At 34.7% G+C, this 19,492-nt stretch overlaps 1 protein-coding gene across 3 annotated transcripts; it reads right to left on the minus strand.

The window, feature by feature from the left end:
* Nucleotides 1-4,991: 4,991 nt before the first annotated feature.
* Nucleotides 4,992-13,103, minus strand: LOC137814341 (pleiotropic drug resistance protein 1-like). 3 transcript variants are annotated; one of them, XM_068617028.1, is made up of 25 exons: nucleotides 13,038-13,103; nucleotides 12,389-12,970; nucleotides 12,154-12,274; nucleotides 11,959-12,047; nucleotides 11,786-11,870; nucleotides 11,521-11,680; nucleotides 11,329-11,405; nucleotides 10,656-10,709; nucleotides 10,476-10,566; nucleotides 10,068-10,369; nucleotides 9,687-9,968; nucleotides 9,283-9,599; nucleotides 9,013-9,173; nucleotides 8,823-8,926; nucleotides 8,586-8,742; nucleotides 8,402-8,506; nucleotides 8,168-8,301; nucleotides 7,759-8,091; nucleotides 7,178-7,468; nucleotides 7,014-7,097; nucleotides 6,776-6,909; nucleotides 6,388-6,615; nucleotides 6,128-6,299; nucleotides 5,485-5,739; nucleotides 4,992-5,377 (listed from the first exon to the last, which is right to left on the minus strand). In XM_068617028.1, the coding sequence occupies exons 2-25, from the start codon at nucleotides 12,694-12,696 to the stop codon at nucleotides 5,111-5,113; spliced, it is 4,311 nt and encodes a 1,436-aa protein (XP_068473129.1). In that variant the 5' UTR covers nucleotides 12,697-12,970; nucleotides 13,038-13,103; the 3' UTR covers nucleotides 4,992-5,110. The 3 variants fall into 3 exon arrangements, with proteins under 3 accessions (XP_068473129.1, XP_068473128.1, XP_068473130.1); XM_068617027.1 differs by having other exon boundaries at nucleotides 11,521-11,870; nucleotides 13,038-13,094; XM_068617029.1 differs by having other exon boundaries at nucleotides 9,040-9,173; nucleotides 12,389-13,039.
* Nucleotides 13,104-19,492: the final 6,389 nt, after the last annotated feature.

Raw genomic sequence — 19,492 nt, forward strand, 5'->3', positions numbered from 1 at the left:
GAAGACTAATTTCCATAAATCAAAGCTAGTAGGCATCAATGTTGATAGAAACACTCTTGCATGCTACACAAAAACTCTGAATTGCGCTCAGATGGGAGTACCTTTTAAGTATTTGGGCCTAGAAGTGGGAGGAAACCCAAGGAAGAAGCAGTTTTGGGAGTCTATTCTAAACAAGCTAAAGGCTATACTCAATGTGTGGAAAGGGAGATTCCTGTCGATGGCAGGGAAAATATGCCTAGTTAAGTCTGTTATCACTGTTGTACCTCTTTTCTACTCTCCCTTTTCAAAACACCGAAATCTGTCTGCAAAAGCATTATCACTATACAAAGGAGGTTCCTATGGGGTTGGAGGAAGGAGAAAAGGTCGATATCATGGGTAAGCTGGGAAAATGTGTGTAAACCGAAAGGGGAGGGTGGCCTGGGTTGCAGAGATATTCGAAAGTTTAATTATGCTCTTCTGGCTAAATGGATATGGTGCCTTTTATCTTAAGAGAAAGGGAGGTGGAAGGAGTTACTGGTCTCGAAGTATGGGTTGGACTTAGAAAGTTCCCAAACACAAGTGAAATACCAATCCTGGTGGTGGAGAGACTTATCTAAAGTATGTAGGGAGGGAGGAGGTTTTGGCTGGTTTCAAGAAGAATTAGGTTGGAAACTAGGAAGTAGAGACAAAGCTAGATTTTGGGAGGATGTGTGGGTTGGCAATATCAACCTCAAAACTTTATACCCTAGGTTGTTCTCACTGTCTTTAAATCAGGGTCAAAAGGTGGAAGAGGTAGGTGTATGGGAAGAATCTGTATGGTGGTGGAGTTTAAGGTGGAGACGTGTCAGGTTTGAGTGGGAATCCATGATGGAAGCAGATCTGGTAATGTATATATCTAGGGCCATTATGAATAGGGAAGAGAAGGATCGCCGGGTGTGGGGGAGTGAAGTATCAGGGGTGTTGTCTGTGTATTCAGCGTATGAATGTCTAGCTAAGCATGTTAGAGGGCCTCATCACGATCTTTTCAAGTTCCCATGGAAGGTTAAAGCACTCCCCAATATGATGATCACAACATGGAGGGTTCTTCTGGGTAGAATGCCAACAACATTGTGTTTGAGCAGGAGAGGGGTGACGATGAACACAATTTTGTGTGCATTATGTCAGGCTAAGGATGAATCCTATCAACATCTTTTCTTACAATGCAAATATGCTCAGTGGATATGGTCGGTGTGCTTCAAATGGATTGGTATCTTATTTGTCCAACACAATGTTTTAAAGACTCACTTTGAGAATTTCCATTTGATTCAGGCTAGTAGTAACCAAAATCTGGTATGGAAAGGTGTCTGGGCAGCTATTGTGAGTGTATTTGGGAGAAAAGGAACTCTATAGTATTTAAACAAGGGGTAGTAGATGCGGAAGAAATATTCTAGATGGCACAACTCAAGTTGTGGTTGTGGATGAAGCATAGGGTGCACACTTTCAATTATTCTTTTGTGGATTGGGTCCTGAACCCACTTATATGCATTAGAAGATTGAGTGTCAGATGGCGGTCAAAGGGTCTCCAGGGTAGCAGAAGGACTTGTTATGCTTTCAATTCTGAACTTGTATCTGAGACGGAGTAAAAAAATAGGGGAAGTGCAGATGTGCAGGGTGCAGAAAACGAAAGTTGCTGGAGGAGAAGTATGAGGTATATGCTGGTGCTCTGGTCTGGTGCCTGTAGTGGAAAAATCCCGATGCAGGTCCATTTACTCAGAGGTTAGGCTATGGTGAGTAGAGAGATGATGAGCAGATTCAGCTTAGGATGAGAAACTTGCAAAGGGTGCAGAGGCGAGAATTCAAGTAGGAAGCGGTGGAAGGTGGGTGATGCAGGAGCTGTTGGTGTGGGGTAGCAATTCAGAAGAACTATCTTCTGAGGAAGCTCGATTGTTGCTGCTAGAATGGAATGGAGTTTTTAATTATTCAGGAAAGCTAGTACCACTGCTGAGAGTTTACGTGAGTGGGTGACAAGGGACTAAGAAGGTATATTCTTTTGAAAGATTGAAATGCATGATTGTAGGTGTTGGTACACCAAGTTTTTCGTTAAGCTACAAGATTCCCCCAAGAGATTATCTTTCCTTGTTTGAAGCATCCTATGAGGCTTATCCTACAGAAATTATTTAATTTCTTGTACTCGTGGATGTGGTGGAGTACTTTTATCCATGATCAAGCTGCAGATAACAGTTTAAAGTCTGGTGAAACACTGAATTCTCTTCACTAATACTACAATCTAAGAGTTGCAAGTATCCTTTAGAATTTACGTGGAAGTACGAAGTGTATATGACGAGGATGACGAGACGAGGCTGCAGTTTGGAAGTGTAACAGAGATCAATCTATTGATCATGGTGAAGCAGTTCTATCTTGAGGGGCCTGTGAGGTGCTGTTCTGGTGTGACGCAGCCAACTTTGCAGGTGCTGGGTTAATGCAGACCTAGTGATGCAGGGCAGGTTGGACCATTTTATAGCAGATTTTTTTTTTGATCAGCAATGAATGAATTAAATTAAGAGGGATACTTTAGGGGTATCCCAACCCGTTTACAAACCACAAACTGATTATACCGCTGAGCAGCCATAAAGAGGCTATACCTGCAGCGATAGATACAAGATAAACCCTGCAGAAAAGAAACATAGCAGCAGGATTGAGCTCACAAACCCACTAGACCCATCCTCCATGCAATCATGAGAAGGGTGCTCTTAGCTTATGATCTAACCTTTAAAAAAAAATCCTAAGGATACCTCATTAGCAGTAAAGAAAACAGCAAGTACCCCGAAAATTTAAAATCACAACTGCAGCAAAAACAGCAAACACCAAAGTGCTTGTATAAATTCTCATCTGCAGCAGACTCCAAAAAGTGATGTTTTCTTTTGCACTCCAACCCACCTCACCCATTTCTACCCCTGCATGTTCTACCAAGACCACCCCTTCCCTCTATAAAAACCAAAAACCATCGTCCAAAACCAGCACCTACATACACCTACTGTTGTCCTTCCGTACTCCACCCTTCCATATCTTCCTCTGTTGTAGCCTTTTCCAACTTACCCATGCCAAGTAAAACCAAAAACCCGTAGATGTATGTACACGATGTGCAGCCTCCAAGCTCCAGCAAGCCTGTCCTGCACCACTAACCCAGTTCCAGCATTCTCACACCTATACCAGTGATGTTTACGCCAGCTCACATGTGGGTGAGAATAGATTGAGTGAAGGATAGTGCACTTCTCAAAGCAGTGCATACTCTCAAAGCCTATTACAGCACCAGAGCTATCTCAACTTCTCCCAAGATCCCTATCACTTTCCGACCTCCAACACCAACGCATCCCTTTCCAAGCATTTCAGCTTGCTTGAATTGTCCTTGGGTCATCATAGGCACCCCTACCCATCCTCTGCTCCCATCCTGGAAAAATTACTTGAAACTCGTAATGCATATAAGTGGATTAAGGACCCAATCAACTGGATTAAGGACCCAATCAACTGGATTAAGTAGACTCGTAAACCCATTTTATAGCAGATATCATGATGAGCAGCTGGAGTGCTAGAAGATTTTTAATGGTGTAGATTTTTTGCTGTCCTTGTGAGCTGTTCTATTCCAGCGCATGCTCAACTAGGAAAAGGGAAGCAATCTGTAATCATCTATCCTTTTCTATGCACTTTTTGTATGTTGAGTCCTGCAAATTTTATGCTTAATTCTGCAATATGATTTGTAAGCATGATGGTTGGATTGTTGGTTTTTTGTATAAGGGTTGGGACACCCTTGAAGTGTCCCCTTTAAATTAATTATATTTTTGCTGATAAAAGAAAAAATGGTCTTCTCATTTGCAAGTGCCACAACTTTCACATTTTGGGTTTTAGTCATGTTGATTGGGATTTTGATCTGGATGATCGCAATTCAACTATTGGGTATTGCATCTACTTTAGGTCTAATCTTGTCTTTTGGTCTTCGCACAAGCAGAAAGTGGTTTCTTGTAATAGTACCAAGGCAGAGTACAAAAGCAAAGTTACTATTCTTGCTGAAATAAAAAGGCTATTTTCGCTTCTCAATGAACTTTGCTTTTTTTTTTTCGGTTTCTTCTTCTATACACTAGACGATCCTCATCTGAAATTGAACTCCTTTCACGGGTCCACCACAAATGGCCACCATTGTGGGTTTCTGCTCTGATCGAGAAGAACAAGAATACTTTACTATATTACATTCATCTTTTGGTAGGAAGTATAGGTTGTGGATGTAGGTAAGGGTGCAGGTGAGGCCAAGGTGGTGAAGCGGTGTTTGGATGCAAAGGTGTATAATGTACTGCTGCGTCTATGTAGCATTTTTTAGGCAGCTGTCATAACTGTGTAGGTCCTCTGTCATGAGGGTGCAAATTGGTTTGTTATTCTATGCTTACAGTTTTTTAAAGCAGGTTATGCCACACAATGGTTGTCTCCCCTAAAAAGGGAGAGTAACTATGTGGTTGATGTATACGGGTTGGGATACCCCTGAAGTATCCCTCTTAATTTTATTTATTTATTGCTGATAAAAAAAAAAAATTAGACAATCCTCGTCTAGTTTGTGATAGACAATCTCTGTCCTATCAGTATTAGATGGGTCACGTGTGACCTTACTCTTTCTTTGTAAAGTTACTTCAATAGTAAGTTTCTCTTTTCTTTTCTTTATCTTCTGTATTCTTTTTCAAAATCAAGAAGAAGAAAAAAATGGAAAAGATAAGGCCAACGTACACTGGTGCAATGGAAAAAACATAGAGGAAATTGTTTCATCATGGTTGGTGAGAGATGAAAGGCACAACTCGTGGTCGATAGGAGCTTAGACCGAAAGAAAGGAAAGATGGATCATAACAACAACTTTACTGTGATATTAATGAAGTTTTTTTTTTTCTTTTTCATTTTTGTTAGTTCATTTTAAGAGTGAATATTCCTCTCTTTCGTCCTTTTCGGAATCAACTCTGATTTCTAGGAAACTATTTCAACAATTAAGAGATGCCAAATTCATAATCGGACTATGATATACTTAATTGATAAATAGAAAAATATATTAGTCAGTATGAAGATATTTTCTTACAAATGTTACGTTGAACATTTCCGTACGAAATACTTGAATGGTTTTCTAACGCCGCTGAAAATTAAACATTTTCACGGATATAGCAAAGACCAATGCAAAAACTACTGTGAATGCAACCATCACAGCTGCAACCACTCCAAGAAAATCAGGCTTGAAACCAAAGTAACTTCTCACAAAGCCTTCTACTGTTGTTGTCCCATCACTGGATTCAATGCTTTGCTTTATATCTCCATACTGTGAAGCCACCAAACCATACAAACTCCAAGAAATTGGATTTGCCCAACTGTACCACCTCCACCATACTGGGATCCTCTGGTAGACCATGCCAAAAAGGAATATTTCTCATAAATTTGCTACCTTCTATGCTTGGAGAGTATCAATCTATTGTGCAATAAATATGAAAGGAAGATGAAACTTACAGGCCGTGGGATTATGAATCCTGAGAAGATATTCCACACTGCATAAAATCCTGAAGAAACTATAGTGGAGATGTGTTGGTTAGGGGTCAATGCCACTGCCATCATTCCATAGTAGGTGAAGTACAGGAAGGTAAAGAACATGAAGAATAGGCACCACAAAAATTTAGCCACAGTCCACTCATAACCAATCATTGCATAAATTATAATACTATAGACTACAGCTTGTCCAAGTACATACGGCAGCTCAATCAGAACCTGCAACAGAAATATCAGAAATATAGATAAGAAAGAAGGAATGTAGAGGTAAATAGAAGTAATAATTTCAAATTCTGGTGATAATCACCTTAATTACTAATACAAACAAGATATCAATTATGGATTTGACTCTAAAGGAGTTACTTTCTTTAGAGTTTAGAGGTTGAAGTAACTAATCCTGGTTTTTGACGGAAAACTTAATGAATAAATTTCCAAGACATTCATGATTTTTATGCATGTATACATAATATTAACAGTTAGCTTTTAATCAGTGATTGAGATCACTTATTTTTCCTTTATTTTCTATATTAAGTGTTGTGAACATTATGATTTAGGATCAAATAACACTCAAATAAAAGACATATATTTAGAAAGTGGAATTGCTTGCCTGGGCAAAAGCATATGGAAAAGCTGAATACATTCCAGCTGCTCTCTCCCTGTAAAAGACTGTCCGCTCAACAGCAACTACTGGCTGCACTGCACCAGAATTCTTCATACTAAGAAGGAGAACAGAAGCATACATGGAGCCCATGACATTGAAAAGATCTTGTTGCTTTTCACTGCAATAATTGATGGGGAAGTTTTATGTTTGATGAAATAGTTGCAACAAAACAAATGAGAATGTCAAAGTTTCTTGTTTGATCTTACATTTTGGAGCCAAGGTTCCAAAACATGCTTCCAAGCAAAACAGCTACAATAGTGGAGAATAGAAATCTTAGAGCAGTGTATTGAGAATTGCGCCAGTAAGACCAATGTTGTTTCCACAAGCAAGCCATGCATTGGGTGAAGAAGGAAGTTGAGCACTTTGAAGGAAAATAAAGGTCTTTCGAACCCAGAGATGGAGTACTTAATTCTTTAACAAGTGCTTTAGTTCTCCTAAGATAAATGACAAAGACCATATATCAACAACCACTCTACTTCTGAACTGAAAATAATTCTAATAATAAAAAAACATATTGGCCTTTTAGACCTTAAGTGCTCTCTATCTTACTACTTTCGAGTCTATATTTTTATTACACTATACAACTGTAAATACCTGTATAACTCCGAATTTTTATACACCTCGGCAAAATCAATCCCCAAATCCTTTTCTTTTGCTGAACTTGTGACTTCCAACATCCATGTTGCTGGATTATAGCCATCTTTAATCTTACCGATACCTTGGATTTCCTTCATAATAAAAGCGTGACATGAGTGAAACTTTTGCATGAAGATTGATTTGAAGCAAAACATGAGTTCAGTATTCCTCATTTTCATAGCATTTATATTTTCACCTCAAAGTAACTAATTAAATTGGAAGAACGACGTCCAAGTGGCCCCGCATATATCTCTTGCCCCCCTTGCTTCATTAGAAAAATCTGCATTTTGTAGTGACAAAAGGTTAGAAACTTGGTTACGGAAAGCAGAATAAACTTGGTACACTTATTTTGTTTTTCACCTCATCAAATGATTCAAATATGTCTATGCTAGGCTGATGGATGGTACAAACAACTGTTCTTCCAGTGTCTACCGTGTTCCTAACCGTTCTCATGACAATAGCAGCTGCTCTTGCATCTAGCCCAGAAGTTGGCTCATCCATGAATATTATGGAAGGATTTGCTACAAGTTCAACTGCAATTGTCAACCTTTTACGTTGCTCTATTGAGAGACCATTAACACCTGGCAATCCCACTAATGCATGCCTTAGTGGTTTCAATTCCACAAGTTCCATGACTTCCTCAATGAACATCTGCAATCATATATCAGCGTCAAACATCCAAGTGATTTTTTTATTGTTTAACACTAATAATATTGTTTCCTTTGTTACTTATGACTTAATTCCAATCATGAATGGTAATTGATTCTAGTTTTGGCGCTTACAAATTACTGTGAAAATGTGCTTGCAAACTCGACAAATGCAGTATTGCTGAAATGCTTACTTCATGGCAACCTCAAGTTTTCAAACTAGTTGGCAGCCTTTGTTAAACTACAATGAATTAGCATGAATGAGTGTCAAAGACATAAAATTTAGATACCAACCTTTCTGGTTTCAGCATTGATGTCTGGGAACAATCTGAGCCATGCTGAATAAAGCAAGGATTCATACACAGTAACATGAGGAGAGTGGATGTCGTTTTGCTCACAGTATCCTGAAATTCTTGCAAATGTTTCTTGCTTCTTCTGATACCCAGAGATTGTGATGTTCCCTACAACATATCCTGAAGTTTTTCTACCGGCAAGTACATCCATCAGAGTTGTTTTGCCTGCTCCAGTGACACCCATTAGAGCAGTGAGAACACCTGGCCTGAAGAATCCACTGACACCCTTCAAAAGAACCAATTTATTCTCAACAACTCCTTGGTTTCTTATTTCCTGCAAGTATTTGATAACATTTAATTCACAATATAAGCATGTGTTTTCAAATGGTTTAATTTTGTTTCTACATTACCTGTGGCATGTCCACAGCATATGTTACTTCATCAAAGGTGATAGAATGTGGTTCAAAAGGAAGAACCATTCCTCTGTAGCCAGTGGTAAAAGAATGAGAAGATGTATTTCCACATATACTTCCATCATTTCTCACTATGAAGTAGTTCCAGCGTTATCCATTAGACGTAATGTGAATTGAAAATATTACAAACCTAGAGTTGACTAAGTTATCTGTCGTTAAGAGAAGAGGTACCTTTAATTGAGTGATCAGTGAAGTTATCTTTTTTGTATCTCATACCACCATTTTTTTCATTGTTTTCAGGTTCTTCGGCTATAAATGCATGTTGCTTCCCAGGTGCTGCAAAATCAATTTTAACAAATTAATAGATAGATTTACCTTATATGGTTTATTGAATATTTAAGCTGAAAACCCTCACTGCTCAAATACGTAAGAGCAAGGATGTAGCCAAAGTTGAAAAGTAATGTATATCCAATCAAAACCACAACGCCTATCCAAAACCAATATGATTGGATGAAGAATCCCCGTGATTTCAAAACTTCGACTCCAAGAGGCTCCGAAGAGTTAGGTAGAACCTATCATAAAAAATATGTTTTAAATATCATAATATTTATATAATAAAGAAGACATACAGGTATATATTATTTAAACTTACATGTCTCCATCTCTCCGCAAGGAACTCGTTATTTACCATAGCATTCTGTCCATACATCATAGGTGATATCCAGAAGCTCCATAACCACCACTTTTTTATGTTGTCTGGAACCATAAAGAGGACAACAATGCATTGTTAGTGTAGAACATAATGGAAAGCATGGGAGTGGTCTATTTTGTATCCATGGTACCTTTTGATAGGATAAAACCACTCGTACCAAAAAGGAAGGTCACTGTAAATGACCCAAGTGCTAAAGCTGCATCCAATTCCCTCCCAACTCCTGCAAGAAATCGGAATAATGCGGAAGCCATCTGGTTCACCACTAAAAGAACAAGGTATTGTCTAAAAAATCTGCATTATGGAAACATAAAATGAATGTTATTTTTTATTTTCAGGGTTCAAGTAGAAAATGAGACTAGAAAGATCAACGAGCATGTGTAAACACAAAGTTGTCTTTTACCTTCCAATATTTGGATCAAATCCAATGACATAATAGGTTAGGAATAGCCAGACGGCAACTTCTACAAAACTCATAGGGATTTTTAGAATCCATGCAGGCAGAGCATATGCCCATGAAGGAAAAAACAGATTATCCCTTTGCTTGTAGAAAACAGGAAGCTTTAAAACGACCATGGGAAGTTCAGCAAGTCCATTGAACATAATCACAACAAGGCCAAAGAACAGTGCACCGACATATATCCCGCCATCAGTCACAGAGTCTCTGTGCATCTCAGTTCGGAGGAAGATGGTCATGGCAATAAATGCCATTACAGCAAGCTAAATGGAGGGAGAAGCTACGAGTAAGACAATAATAGCATTATATGACACGACAATTAAATGAACCATTCTAATTTCCAAACCTACTTGGCTCAACCGGAAGGTGTGAACAAATGAATTGCGCTTCATAAGTAAATATTCTCTAGATAAGCAAGCTTTTAACAGTTCCCATTTCCCCACTCCAAACTTTTTGGTTGTCAAAGCAGCTGGGTGACTCTTAGACTTGTCAAATTCACTATCAAGTTCTTCTCGAAGGCTTCTCCCAACATGAAATGACTTGAGTGCCTCTGAGAATTCTTTAGCTCTGACAAATCTATAAGGTTGATCTTTATGTGCCCAGTACTGTTCCTGGTCTTTCCTTGATGTTACCTGTAGCATAATAATCAATGATCAAAATTAAATTTATAAAACTCTCTTATACCGGTGTAGACAGATTACATTTTTCAGACAATACACAAGGACACTTACTTCTTGCAAAAAGTCTGCCACACCTTTTCTCTCGGGACATTGAAAACCCATTGATTCGAAAAATTTAAGCACATATTCACGGGGACCTTCGTACACTATATGACTATCAGAGGGTAGAATAATGTCATCAAAAAGATTGTAAGTCTCCGGCGCTGGCTGCAGGAGTGAGATGACTGTGGTTCCTTTGAGAATGTGAACACAATGCTTGAGTGAATTCACAATTTGGAAGGTTGTTGAGCTATCCAAACCAGTAGATATTTCATCCATGAATAGAGTTTTAGCTGGTCCAACCAGCATCTCTCCTGCATTAATAAGTTTATAATGATTAAACTTCTCACATACATTCATTTAATTGAGTGATGTAACGTAGTAGACTTCGGGATTGAAAGAAAACAAGTTTTGTTTTACCTGTTGAAAGGCGTTTCTTTTGTCCACCAGAGATTCCCCTTAGCATTGTATTTCCTACAACGGTATCAGCACATGTCTCCAGTCCTAAAATCTGCAAATACAAGTTAGACATTAAAAGAAAATATTGTAATGAGTGGATCACGATGATTGGAGAAGCGTTAGAAAGAAGGGATTTTATACCCTTAGGACGTAATCTGTTATCAAATTTGCTTTCTGGCCTTCAGTTGCTACAGCCTGAGTATTAAGAGTCAAAAGCACAATCAGTTAATATCTATATGGAAAAAGAAAAAACTGATGATTCACCTATAACTGATTGAGAAGGCAACTCTTAGAGTTGGTGCCCCTAATTTTTGGCCTGGCCAAAAATCTTGGAGGTGCTACCAATTTCGTGATGAAATAATTTTGAGAACTTTTTTTAGTATGCTCTTGTGCTAGGATCTTTATATGCAATAATATAATCAATTTTCAATATAGTGAACTGTTTGTCCTCTGCCCATAATTTATTTCCTGTGAAGAGTTTTCTAAGTTAAATCTGTGTTTATTCTTTTCTACTTTCTTTATTCACATTATTTGTAATTGTAACTGAAATTATTAGCTACTTCTTTGTTGTGCTTTTCGTATATCAAATTTATCACTTATGTTTTCTTCAAAAGAACCCTTCTGGACGACAAATTTTGCAATTAATAGCAAGAAGTTGAAGAGGAGAGGAATGTCCAAAATTGAACAGGGTATTATAGTAGCATTGCTAAGCTGTCATACTTCTTTGTCTTTGGCTTGAATGGCTATCAGTAATCAACAATATAAAAAAGGCTAAGAGATAAAAGTCAAATGGGAAAAACACATTCTTTGTTACCTTCATGTAGACATCAATATCTGGATCAGGCATGATATTTGCCTCTTTTTCTCTTCTCGACAATTCTGCAAGTAAATCTGCATAAAGCCAAAATTTATACACATAATCAAAACTTAAATTCCACGTATAATGTTAGCATGTGTTTTGAACATTGAACATGAACAAAAGTCATTATTCGTGCTGCAGATTAACCATAACGAGGTCCAACTCCTTGGACTCTTGCAGAGAAGGCCAGGGTTTCTCTGACAGTCAACTCTGCAATATGAAGATCATTTTGATTGACATATGCTGCAGTTCTTTGGGGTACAAACTCATCCATCGCATGACCATTATAAGTCACCTTTCCAGAAAACTGATCAAGAAACACTATATCACCTAGAGATCCAAGATTAAAAAAAATAGAGAAAAAACATGAAATATCTTTATAAAAAAAAATTATTTTCTTGGATGCCCCAACCTTTAACTTTGGATCAAGTCTTGCTGCCAAGGCCAACAATAGTGTGGTTTTTCCAGAACTTGGAGGGCCCAAAAGTAATGTCATTCTGAACAGTAGGAAATGGAAACATTATATTGGTTCCGAAGGTGCTGGTTAATTACCACCTTATATATATAGAACACCACTTTCATTACCTGCCAGGCTTTATTATTCCACTGACATCCCGGAGAATATGTATATGTTGTTTTCTACTTTGTAGAATATGAAGAGAGTTCAACAAACCCTTTTAACGAAAATAAGTGAAACCAAATATTGAACAAAGTTAGAACTCCTTCTGTAAGGTCAAGGTGCATATTCTACTAAATATGAAAGCTGGTACCAATACTCACCTCTACAATATTAACCATGAAGTTAGCGAAAGTAGGCAAAGCTCTAGTTCCTACACTAGCTTCTGCTTCGACATTCAAGTTCTCAAACCGAACCTCTATTGTCGGAAGATCAATTCCAACTCTGATATCATCCAATCCAAGGAAGCAAGATAGGAGTAGGAGAAGCCATCCATGAGTGCATTTCGATCAAAGACAACTTCATTAGAATCAGAACAAAAGAGAATGGGAGTCTTACCTATCAATTCGTTCCCTTAACTTGAGCAAAAACTTCTCATTGTCCTCTTCAGCAGTTCTGATCAGTCTTTCAAGTAAAGCTCTCCTTTCTTGCAACCCAAGTTTGTGCACATCAATCTCATTCACTTCCCCTTCGGATGAAGTGAACAAAGCTTTCCTCATACGCGAAACGGTGGGAAGTTTCTGAATGGCAGCCCATTTGAGAGCCTCTTCATCATCCTCTTTGTGCAATGAGTTTGAGAAGATATCCTTATCACTGTCCCTGCAAATGGATGAACTACCATTCCTGAAACTACCCCCACCCTCCATTCAACCGGACAAAATAACAAAACAAATAGAACTTTAAACCCTACTGTAGCCACCGCTAAAATCTTGTTACTGTTTCGCAGAAACAAAAAGCATTCTCAGTTTGTTTTGCCGATGTTTTCATGTGGTTGAAAGGATCCAATTATTTTCCCAGAATGGGACATGCAGGAAAAAGGAACTAAGAACATGCAGTTTTAGCAGAGTTAAATATGGTGGGAGGGTTTTGAAGTGGCAACATATGCATATCTGCGCACATAAGTGTAGCCACCACCTTCACCTGCTGAAGATGCAATAGTATGTTATTACTTTGCACGAGCCAAATATTGTATAAAAAAAAGGATTACCTGTGAGACATACGGGTAGTGGAAAGCCTATATTTTTGCTAGATATGTATCAAAATTGAGATGATTGACTTTTTTTTATTGAAGAGAAAGATTATATAAATAAAGAAGTATTTGAGGTGCTTCCCACTCATAAAGAAAGAAAGAAAAAATAGAATAAAGAATTGATTAGAAGTAGTGTGATCCCTACTCTCTCTTTTCCCATAAAACACTGCACTCAACACAGTACATGTCCCTTTCCATGAAAGCCCATGTTCAGATTAGTCTATATATTTTTAGTATATTTCTTGTTAACCTTACTTATCAATAAATATATTTTTATTTTTCAATTTGTAACGTAAGTAGTAGTATATTTTTTTTTTCTGTGCAAGAAAGACTGATTTTTTTTTATGGATGGACAACTGATACTTATCATATTTATGTTTAATAAATAGTATTTTTTATGGGCAGTAGAACCATACTTTTTCTTTTTATGTGAAAACTGATATGGCAGCAACAGCTTTTGGAGTGAGTAGTAAGAACTTTTGCCCTTCTCAGCTCTTGTGAATGGAACAAACACAGTTGGAAGGATATTTGGTCCTACACTTGATAGAGGACACTTACAAAAGAAAAAAAAATACACTACTCACAGATTTCGTTTTTCTAAAATCTTGGGATCACACTTCCGAATAATCAACTCTCAGCTCTTGGATTATTGTTTTTGTTCACTAAAATGGGTTGAGTTGTTTTGGAAATTAATAAAGTATTTTTCTTTCTAATATTTATTGAAATGGTGTTAGTAGGAGTGAAAGCCAACTTTTGTTTAATTTTCTACTTTTTTTATTTTACAACTTGTCAATTTTATTTTGGTTGAAATGAGTCAAATTTTGGTAAAAGAAGTTATGGATTGTTTAATGCTAGCTTAATCCACGCTCCTTGTCTAGTTTCTAGTTTCCAAATTTCAACCCATAATTTATTGTATTTCATTAAAGTATAAATGAAAATATAAATGCATTTTATGTCTTAAAACCATATAGCGGAAAACCTCTATTTTAGCTAGATATGTACCAAAATTGAGTTAACCTTACTTATTATAGATATATATTTATGTTTTTCAATTTGTAACCTAAAGATAGTTTTTTTTTCTGTGCAATAAAGGCTACATTTATGGATGGACCGCATAATTGCGTTAATTCTGCTGATAAAAAAAATGCTTCCAAGGGCATAATCAACTCTCAAGGGCATATTACTATATCTCAAGGGTACTGGAGAACAAGATTGCTACTAAGATTAATTTGACAAAACATGAGATTTTGGTGGATATTACTGTATGTTGCTTTTGTAAGGAGAAAGAGGAAACCACAAGTCATTTGTTCATTGAATGTAGAGTTGCTTGGTTAATATGGAATTTATGCTATGATTGGGTAGGGGTGAAGTTGGCTGATCCTCTTGAGCCCGCTTCACATTTCTTGCATTTTAACTTGATTGACGCTCCTGCTACTGTCAACTTAGCTTTTAGAAATATTTGGATTGCTTTTATTAGTGAAATTTGGAATCATAGGAATAAGCATATTTTCAAGGAAGGAGTGATTGATCATTCTGAAATCTTCTTTTTAGTTCAATTGAAGGTATATATGGTCTTGGGTTACTTCAAAAGTTCTTTTTGCTTGTTTTTCCTTTTCTTATTATTATCTTGATCCTCTAGTCTATATGTTTTCAATTAAAAACAAGTGATGACTGGTTGGTTGGGTTGGTTTTCCTTCTATAGTTTTGTGAGGGACAATTGTTCAGTTTTAGATTGATGTGGACTTTTGTCCAAAATGTATAAGGGTTGAACCACTCTTGAAGTGGTTCATATTTATTTATTTATTTATTTTTCTTGTTGATAAAAATAAACTAGATTCTACATATCATTTTTTATATGGGTTGGGGTCTTTTAACTATTATGCCATTTAATTTAATTATTATTTATTGATAAAAAAATATATTAAAGATGTATATTATGAAATTATTAAATAAAACTAATTTTAGAGAAAAAAATAATTAGTCACGATATTGATTAAATTAGATAATTATTTGAGACAATAAATAATTAATATAAATTAATTTTTACTATTAATAAAATTTATAAACTAATTTCTAAATTGGTATTTAATTAGTTACTAAGGTTTTAACTATCAATTACTTTATATTTTAAAGTTGGTAGCTACTTAAATATCAATTTAGAAACTAATTCATAAATTTTATTAATAATAGAAACTATTTTAGATATCAATAATTTTTTATTTTAAAATAATATTTAATTTAGTCAATATAATGACTAATTATTTTTTGTCTCTAAAATTTGTTTATATTTCATGATTTTCTTGTAGTGATATATATAATTATTATTATTATTATATATATTTAATTTGGGGTGTAATCTTTATTTATTTATAGTTTTATAAAAAAACTTACAAAAGTTAGATGTAAGAGTAAAATTTATATTAAAATAAATTTTTATAGATTAAAATATGGATTACTTTTTTAATTTGTATTTCAGATTTTCTTAATTTATCATGAAGTTGTATAAATTAAAAAGTGTAAAGTAGTGTAGAAATAGTTGCACAATTAATTTTCATTAAATATGAAATATAGTTTTACCATAAAGTAAGAAAAAAATAAATAAATATGAACCACTTTACCCTTATACAAAGCACAATAAGTCTCTTCATCCCTTCTAAACAATCTAACCTTTTTAAACTTAGAACAACAAACAACCAAAAGAAGTAAACCTTACAAAAGTTTACTTAATTGAAAACATACAAGCCACAGGATCAATACAACACTCAGATTAAGTAAAACAAGCAGAAACCAAGGCCAAGCCTTTAATTGGGCCAAAAACACTTCCGAAAGATCGATCACCCTCCTTGGAAAATATGTTTATTATTGTGCTTCCATATTTCACTAACTACAATAATCCAAACACAATTCCAAACAACATTTACGTGGACAGGAGCATTTAACAAATTAAAATGCAAGAAGTGAGCAGTTTGATCAACATGATCAACCGACGCAATCCCTAACCATGCATAACACTTATTCCAGACTAACCAAGCAATCCTGCATTAAAAAAACATGTGTTTTGTCGACTCCACTGCCATCCTGTATTGTTTATCTCATGGTGTAAAAATGGGTTGAGTTGTTTTGGAAATTAATAAAGTATTTTTCTTTCTAATATTTATTGAAATTGTGTTAGTAGGAGTGAAAGCCAACTTTTGTTTAATTTTCTACTTTTCTGATTTTACAAATCAAAATTATTTTGGCTGAAATGAGACAAATTTTGGTAAGTTTTGGTAAAAGAAGTTATGGATTGTTTAATGCTGACTTAATCCACTCTCATTCTTATCTAGTTCCAAATTTCAATCCATAATTTATTGTATTTCATTAAAGTATAAATGAAAATATAAATGCATTTTATGCCTTAAAATATAGTGAAACCCTATATTTTAGTTAGATATATGTAACAAAATTGAGTTGACCTTACTTATTATAGATATATTTATGTTTTTCAATTTGTAACCTAAAGATAGTATTTTTTTTGCAAGAAAGGCTACATTTTTTATGGATGGAATGCAGATTTGCGTTTGCTGATAAAAAAACACTTGCAAGGCATAATCAACTCTCAACTCTTGGATTATTGTTTGTTTCACTAAATGGGTTGATTTGTTTGGGAAATTTATAAAAACACTTTTCTTTTCTAATGTCTATTGAAATGGTGTTATAGTGTAGGCCTGAAAAACAACTTTTCATATTTTTTTTATCAACAATGAATAACATGAATTGAAAGAAATATTTTAAGAATATTTCAATATGTATACAAAATTAAAAAAAAAAAGCTTAAAATACAACATAACACAATCTAGTAGTGCACGATCCAATACCAGCAAGAGTTGGATGTTCTACTTTGATTTAATGTTCTACTTTTCTGATTTTACAAAATCGTCAGTTTTATTTTGGCTGTTTTCTTCCATAAAATAGTTAAAATTTGGTAAGTTTTGGCAAAAGAAGTTATGGATTATTAATGCAAACCTAATTAATCCACACTCATTCTCAGTTCCCAAATTTCAACTCATAATTTATTTTATTTAATCAAATTATTAAATACAAATATAAATGCATTTTATATCTATAAATCACGTCCAATATTTACTATATTTATGGAGAACCCATAATATATATATATATATATATAAAAGATGGAGATTCATGAATATTTTTTTTTTCATCAGAAATAGCAAATTAATATAATAAAAAATATTTCAACCTTTATAAAAGTACAAAAAGAAAAAAAAAACCACTGTCATCTACACCTAAACTACACAATCAAAAAACTCTGGCCTATACAAGCCTTCTGCTGCAGCATAGGAAAGTACCACTGCTCCACTACTCACAACTATATATAAATAGGATAACTATATATTGAGAATTCTATTTCTTTATACAAATATTATAACCTTCAATATTATTATTATAATATTTTTTTATAATATTTAATTATAAATTTACTTTTTATTATATATATTTATATTTAAATCAATCGTACCAAGAATTATATACAATATAAGAGTTGTCAAAGTAACGTATAAATAACACATGTTATCTATCAAAAACTAGAGAAAATATCCCAAAATTCAATGGATACATGCATTTCATAATCTCCAATCCTACACATTTATGACCTTACCCTAATGTTTCAAATAAATATAACCCAAAAAGTATATTTGTGACATAATACTTGGAATAATTCCCATCTTCGTAGATCGAATTCAAAGCAAGAAAACCTTATCCTTCCACTCTTCAACATCCTGTATCACCCCATCAAGTTTTTCCATACACTACAAAAAAAAAATCAGTATTATCTACGGATTTTTATCCATAAATCTGAGTCCGTAGGTAAATTCAGCATTACATACAGATATTACCTACGAACAATATTACCTACGAACATTACCCACAAATTCTGAATCCGTAGGTAAATTCAGCATTACCTACCAACTATTACCCACAGATCTTATTACCTACCAACTTTTACCTACAAATCTCTATTACCTACCAACTATTACCCACGAATCTCTATTACCTACTAATTATCACTCACGGATCTCTATTACTTACCAATTATTATCACAATAATTATATACATAATATTAATATAATATGAAGAATTATAAAATCATAATTCATAATATTAATAATATTAATAATATTTAATAATATTAATAATATTTAATAATATTAATAATATTTTATAATATTTAATAATATTAATAATATTAATACTATTTAATAATATTAATAATATTAATACTATTTAATAATATTAATAATATTTAATAATATTAATAATATTTAATAATATTAATAATATTTAATAATATTAATAATATTTTATAATATTAATAATATTTTATAATATTTTATAATATTAATACTATTTAATAATATTAATAATATTAATAATATTAATAATATTAATAATATTAATAATAATATTAATAATATTAATAATATTTAATAATATTAATAATATTTAATAATATTAATAATATTTAATAATATTAATAATATTTAATAATATTAATAATACGAAGAATTTTAATAATATTAAAAATATTTAACAATAATAATAATAATAATAATAATATTAAATATATGAAAAATATTATTAATTTTTATTTTATTAATTATATTAATATTGATAATTATATTCATAAGTATAATTGTTCTCGAACTAGGTTGGGGACTGGGAGAACTATTGCCTTCGAACGTCACTCGGTCGGTCGTGCTTCGCTTCCTCCTTCGGTCCTTCTTTCTGGATGACTCCTCAGGCGGGTGGTGTACCTGCAGATGGCACTCCAACGCTCAAGTCAGTGGGGTATCGTATTCGGCTGGCTGGAATACTGTAGATAATGACGTACCTGGTTCTTGGAATGCGTGATATTTATATTACCTTGATGGGCCCTCGCTGTTGGGCCGGATTAGGGGGTTGCTTAGCGATTAGGGTTGGATTAGGCCGTTTCCTAATCATAGGTTAACCTTCGTTAATTGGGTCAACCTTTGACTTAAGCTCTCTGTGTCGGTCGGCCACGTATGACACATGGTCGACCTCGTACCTTGGAGTATGATCTTGACAAATAAGTTGACCGGGTTTAGGGACCGGTCGGTCATCCCAGTACAGTTGCCTCCCAGGCTCGAGAGGTGGTACAGCCGAAGAGTCTGAAGAATGGGGCACGGGCGGATTGTGTAATGATGAATGAAGTGATGTTTGGGGGCGTCTGAGCGATTGACATGACGCGCATTAATGAGGGATTTTTCTGAGCGCGGAGCGATGCGAACCGTTGGATCAAACGAATCCAACGGTTGGGGTTATTGTGACGTTTGGAATTTCGAGGCCCTCCCGGGCTATAAATAGGGGCTGGGAATAGTAGCGTTTCACG

The sequence above is a fragment of the Phaseolus vulgaris genome, chromosome 1 (assembly GCF_000499845.2).
Source record: "Phaseolus vulgaris cultivar G19833 chromosome 1, P. vulgaris v2.0, whole genome shotgun sequence".
NCBI classification, from domain to species: Eukaryota; Viridiplantae; Streptophyta; class Magnoliopsida; order Fabales; family Fabaceae; genus Phaseolus; species Phaseolus vulgaris.